The sequence below is a fragment of the Marmota flaviventris genome, chromosome 13 (genome assembly GCF_047511675.1).
Source record: "Marmota flaviventris isolate mMarFla1 chromosome 13, mMarFla1.hap1, whole genome shotgun sequence".
Lineage (NCBI taxonomy): Eukaryota > Metazoa > Chordata > Mammalia > Rodentia > Sciuridae > Marmota > Marmota flaviventris.
The window spans coordinates 92,548,746-92,555,438 of NC_092510.1; the positions used below are offsets into that span (position 1 = coordinate 92,548,746).

A 6,693-nucleotide genomic window follows, 5' to 3' on the forward strand; every position below is an offset into this window, starting at 1 on the left:
GGCCGGAGGTGAGGCAGATCATCAAGGCAGGAACAGCTTAGAACACAAAATTATATATTACTTTGGTATATCCCCAAAGGTTTGTCTCCAGTGACCCACCTTCTTCAGCCACACCCTACTTACCTACAGTTACCACCCAGTTAATCCATATTGGTGGAGTAAGCCTTTGATTAGGTTACGCTTCCCATGACCTAATTATTTCACCTCTGAACATTTTTGCATTGTCTCATACGTGAACTTTGGGGCATGCTTCATATTGAAACCATAATACTAGGCATCTTCAATCAAGTTGACAATCCAGATTAATCATCACAAGTATACAAATGAAAAAAGTTAAGAATTGGAAAATTAAATGGGGCTGGGGATGTGGCTCAAGCAGTAGCGCGCTCACCTGGCATAGGCGCAGCGCTGGATTCGATCCTCAGCACCACATACAAACAAAGATGTTGTGACTGCCAAAAAATAAAAATAAATATTAAAAAATTCTCTCTCTCTCTCTCTCTCTCTTTAAAAAAAAGAATTGGAAAGTTAAAATTTATGTGTTAAAAAGTATGTTATACCTCAATGAATATTGTCAAGAAATGAAAGTCTTGTTCCTTACTTTAGAGGAGATGCTTTCATTTTGTTTTCTCCATTCAGTATGATGTTGGCTTTGAGGTTGTTAAATATAGCCTTTATAATGTTGATGTCAGTTCCTTCTATTGTTAGTTTCTCTAGCATTTTTAACATGAATGGATGCTGGTTTTTATCAAAGCCTTTTTCTACATTTATTAAGACAATCATATGATTCTTGTCCAGATTCTCAGGCTATCCAAAGATCTTGAATATGTTAGAGGTTAAATTTCACCTCCATTAAAATATCATATCACTAATTATGATGACAAATTCTATTTTATGTTGTGACTTCTTTTTGGCAAATGTATTACATAGAGGATTATTAATTAATTGCACATTTCTTGACGATCATATGATTCTTGTCCATCTTTAATTCTATTTATGTGAATTAAAGATGAATTACATTTGGTGATGAATTACATTTGGTGATTCACATATGAACCAACCTTGCATTCCTTAGATGAAACCCACATGATTGTGGGGTACTATGTAATAAAAAATTTTCAGGATTCAGAAGAATGAGAGAAGCTTGATGTAGAAGAGGATACAGATGAAGTTCTTCCAGAAAATGATATCTAGTACCTGAGAAAGTAGTAATGATATTTGTTAATACAATGAGATCCTTTTTTCTATACTGTTAATCAAATAAGAAATATAGCAGTCATAGATTTACTTTTTACCCTTACACATGTAAGGAAAGAGGGAGGTGCAGTGATGTCTTTGGTTTGAGAAGGAAATGTTGTCAATCCTTTGCTTCTAGGAAAACAGGTAGGTTGGCTGGATCTTTATCACCATGGAGCCAGATGGTCAACCGTGATCTTTGGGAGCCACCCCCGAGCTACTTTAGCATCTGTACTGGACTTGAGCCAAGAAGATTTTCGACTTGCATTGCAGCTGCACAATGGCCATGATCTCTGTCTTTGCTCAGCTAGGAAGTTTGCTCTCCTGTAGCTCAGGAGTTGGGTTGGACAGCCCACCTCCTGTCTTATTTGGTGAAGAACATTCTATGGACAACCTTTGTTTCAAGTTTCCCCATATGTAATAAAGCAAACGTGGCCTCTCACTCCCTCTTTTTTCCAGTGGGGAAGCTTGACCCCTAAAGTGGTAGGGACATCCACCCCCACTTTCCAAAATTACATCCGTGTGTGTCCTGTGGTCTTTTCCTCACCTTCTTTTTTCTTAGCTTTATTTCTCCGCCAGCCTACTCCTCGCAGAGGAACTGCGTTTCCACCACCCATGCGGGATGTGGGTGGGAATGATCTAAAGGCTTGAGAAGCCATTCCTGAGGTCTAAATATCTTATGGGAATCCTTCACTCAAATGCCAGTTTCAATTAGAGATTTGATATACTATAAGCAGAACCATATAATATTTATAAAATTTATAAAACCATAATATTTATAAAACTCACATATCTTCCCACCTTGAATAATGACCATATGATATTAATTTTTCACCAGACATTGAAGAAATGCAGTTGTTGATGTATGGAATGAATTTGGAATCAATTCTGTAAGGGGCTTAGTGGAAAGCTGATATTGAATGGTTATTTTGTGGTATCATGAGAATCTTGTACCAATGGAATACTGACACTATAGCTTTTTGACACGAGAGATTTGTAGAGACTGTATTCCATTTCCCAGATCTAGTGGTGACTATATTTTCCCCTCTTTTCATCAGAGAATTAAGGTGATAGTTTTAAAATAACATGGGATTCAGAAACAACACACTTGGATTGTCACACTCAACCTCCACCCTGTTTTTTGATGACCTCTGATTCACATTTACCCCAAAGCAAACTGAGAAGGCTTTTTGATTCATCAGGTTCCTAACAGCTGCTCTGTGGTTATTGTCATTGTTTTTAAGGGAAGAGGGTGAATTCTCTTAGGCCAACTTTAATAGGGAGTTCTTCTCCCAAGGGAAGCAAAGGAAATGTCTCTAATTTGGAGCTAGGGATGGAGGGATTGCCTCTAGGATCTTTCCATGGTTTGTAAAATTATTACACTAATTGTGAACAAGTGTTTATCTATATATCTATGTTGTTTCACTCTGAAGGGATGACTCTTCTGACCATTGCTATGGAACTTTGAGCCCTTTGGAGACTCTATTTACTTCACTGCATTTCATGTCTTTTAAAGGGAAATGGAAGAATGTTCCCATAGCTAGTACCTGAAGGTAACTGTGCTCATGATCTAATGACCAGTCAGAGTAGGGGTAGAATTGGCAGTCAGTGGTATGATGTGTGTGTGTGTGTGTGTGTGTGTGTGTGTGTGTGTGTTTGTCATAAAGCACTCAGGGCCTATAGTCTTTATGAGAAAAGTTTGGTTATATTAATGGCTAGAGAACTTATTTGACCTCTGTTTCTTTTTTTTTTCTTTTTAGTTGTATATAACCCCAGAATATACTCTGACGTTGTCACTAAGTTATGGAACTCAACCCACTCCAATTCAATCCCCGGAACTCTCCCTGACTCCCTGCTCCTCTCCTTCCACTCCACCAATCTCTGTTCAATCCTTTTACTCTTTCCTTTTTTTTGAAATGTTGTCCTGTGGATATACCTATGCAGGAGCCCATGGTGCCACGTTCATGCATGCACCCACGAAAATTCAGTTAGATGGATTACACTGTCTTCCCTTTTCCTGTCCCCTTTCCCTCCCCCTCAATCCTCTTCATCTACTGTACTAACCTTTCTTCTATTTTGATGACATGGATGTGTCTGTAGGTGTGTGTATGCATCCACGTTCATGGAGTGCAGCTGGTTCCTAGACTCCACCACTCCTCACACAGCTCCTTGTGGAGTAATTTACCTTCAACTAAGTGTCTATCCAAATTTTGAGAAGATAAGGCAGAATCAAGTTTCCATGTAGAACAGTGAATCTCTAAATGATCTTATATTTCATTTTTGAGAGTATATTTGTAAAAACATTTCTCTTTTGGTGTACCTTCAACCCCACTAGGTCTTTTGGGAAGTTCCTTGAAATTTTATACCAAATCCCTGTAATTTTACTCATATCCTCTGCCACAATCCAGGTTTTATTTTGTATCTAAACTGCTACCATAACCTCCTATTCAGATTCCTGCTGACTCTATGGCCATGTTGTAATCTGATCTCTAACCAGCAGACAGACGACTACTTAAAATTTTCTTTGCTTTTTTTCAATCTGAGTTTAAGTGAGCTATTTCTCTGAGAATAGAATTGAAACAATCTATTTTAGCAGAAAAGTCCTTATAACTGGTTCTGAATAGTTCCTCACGCCATAACTTTTTCAGGATGACCATAATCTTGACCACAATCCTTTTTTGGTTCATCAAGGGCTCTAGCCCTGTCATTTACAAATACATACTTGGAAATGCCTATTTTTATGTCTGTCATGTGACTTTTCTTCTATTAAGAACTCCTTTTAAAGAACACATAGGAATCAACTTCCTCATCTGCTTGGCCTCTTGTAATTCAATGTCTTTCAATGTCATGACTCTACATTTCCTCCACTTTTATTTCTAGGAAATTATCCTATGGATATATAGGCTAATTGTCAAAATCTCATATGAGCAATGTAATTCATATCAGTATTGTTAGAAATAGCAAAAATATAAGGAACAACCTACATGCCAAACCGACAGCTAATGGTGATTTTTCATTGTGATAAACTTAATAGTTACTAACCTGTTAATCAGTCACATAACTCAATGTATTATTAATCTCAGGTAACAATAGCATATCAACAAAAATTTTAACTTACTTTGCTGAAAAATGTAGAAACTTTATAGAGTTTCAATCAAGTTGAGAGAATTGGTACATTAATGCAAACTTTACTTAACCCAAATGGGTGATGAGTCCAATCTTGAAACATCTCTCTAGCTCTCAAAGACAAAAGATGCTCAGAGCGAGTGAGTCTTTATATGATACAGATTCTAATTTCAATAGCACATCCTGCTGTCTTTTCCTATCATGTTATGATTGTTCCAATGGAAGGTGTAAAACAAACTGACTTGAAGGAGAAAGAGAAATGAATGATTAGCAAAGTAGAAGAAATGTTAAAGTTATGACAAGAAAAGTAAAATTAAGAATCTTTGATACAAGAAGTTAGGAATGAAATAAAGGAAGAGGTTTTATTTTATTATTCTAGACAGACACTTAAAAAGAACTTCTTCATTGAGAGATCCTAGATGTGACTGTAAAAGTTAAATATTTTCTGAGTACTTAAATAGCAATGATCTGCTTTGAGCTCAGGGAACAAATGTGACTGGGAAGTGGGAATTTGGATCAAAATTGTTGAGTGTGAAAGAATTTTCTTAAAGGCAGACCTGATGGACTGGTTACAAGGAAAGTCAACAGACATTTAATGTTATTGGCATAGATTCTTGCCCTGGATGACCTTCATGGACTTGATACAGATGATATGTCCACCAACTCCACAGTTCCTGATATCTTGATCCAAAGCAGCCACTGGATTCTCTTCAATTGATAGGAAGGATCCCTGGAATTAAAGCATTAGCTAACTTGTGTTTAAGAGGAATGGAGAACGTTAAGAAAGGCCAACAAACCATTAGTGTTTATCTACAAATTTTTTATTAACTAGTTACTGACCTAGCCTTGCAACTAACTCTAATCTCACATTTCCATCATGGACTCCTCAAGTGGGTATGATCTGATGATATTCAGATACTTCATGCTTTCTTCAAAATATATTGTGTTGCTTTCTAGGTATACAAATAATATCCTTTTTTTTCTGAGCCATTACTAGTTTACTAGTGTGGCAAAAGCTCACCATATACAATTAAAACACACATACTAAGTAGTTGAAAACTCTGCTTTAATTTTGTAATAGTCAAAATCACTTCTCATTCTTTCCCATTTCCATCTCTTCTTCTCCAACAAAAGAGAGGAAGAACATGAGGAGGGATAATCAGAGCAGCGGGTCCGAGTTCCTCCTCCTGGGGCTCCCCATCCAGCCAGAGCAGCAAGGCATGTACTACACCCTGTTCCTGGGCATGTACCTGACCACGGTGCTGGGGAACCTGCTCATCATCCTGCTCATCAGGCTGGACTCTCGCCTGCACACCCCCATGTACTTCTTCCTCAGCCACTTGGCCCTCACTGACATCTCTTTCTCCTCAGTCACGGCTCCAAAGATGCTCATGAACATGCTGATGCAGACTCAGTCCATCTCCTACGCTGGGTGCATTTCCCAGGACTTTTTTTTCTTATTGTTTGGGGGTCTCGATAGCTTCCTTCTGACCTCCATGGCCTATGACAGATATGTGGCCATCTGCCACCCCCTGCACTACACCACCATCATGAATGACAGCCTCATTTTCCTGCTAGTCATTGTGTCCTGGGTTTTATCCTTTGCCAGTGCCTTTGTGCACACCCTCCTCCTAGCCCGTCTCTCGTTCTGTGGAGACAACACTCTTCACCACTTCTTCTGTGACCTTTCTGCCTTACTTAAGCTGTCCAGCTCAGACACCACTGTCAATGAGCTGGTCATCCCCACTCTAGGAACAGTGGTCATTACCCTGCCATTCATATGCATTCTGGTCTCCTATGGCCACATTGGGGCCAGTGTCCTGAGAAGACCCTCCATTAAGGGACTTTGCAAAGCCTTGTCCACATGTGGCTCTCACCTCTCTGTGGTTTCTTTGTACTATGGAGCCATTATTGCACTCTACTTTGTCCCCTCATCCAATAGCACTAATGACAAGGATGTCATTGTGTCTGTGTTGTACACTCTGGTCACCCCCATGCTGAACCCCTTTATCTACAGTCTGAGGAATCGAGATATGAAAGGGGCTCTGGGAAACATCCTGAGGAGAGGATCATTTGCAGCATGATGGAAATTGCCTTTCTTATTAACTAAATATGACATGTTTCAAATCCAAATTCCTCACATACATTCTTTCCACTCGGAATTGCTGTTTCTTTTTAATCTTGATGTGGCAATCTTTATTCCACCATGTTTCACTTTGGATGTAGTTTTTGTCTTGTTTTAATTGTCTGTTGAACTTCAAAATCTTGGGAAAGGTTTTTTGCAAACATACATGCACAACTACTTTTCTCTAATTTTTTTTCCAGTTCATA

General features: G+C 38.6%; 1 protein-coding gene across 1 annotated transcript; it reads left to right on the top strand.

Annotated features, from left to right (window-relative positions):
* Positions 1–5,507: 5,507 nt before the first annotated feature.
* Positions 5,508–6,446, top strand: LOC114092994 (olfactory receptor 1J21-like). Its single transcript, XM_027935679.2, has one exon. It carries the CDS (start codon positions 5,508–5,510, stop codon positions 6,444–6,446), a length of 939 nt encoding a protein of 312 aa, XP_027791480.2.
* Positions 6,447–6,693: the final 247 nt, after the last annotated feature.

Coding starts and splice junctions, on each gene's coding strand:
- LOC114092994 (XM_027935679.2), top strand. CDS start 5,508: ATGAGGAGGGATAATCAGAGCAGCGGGTCCGAGTTCCTCCTCCTGGGG.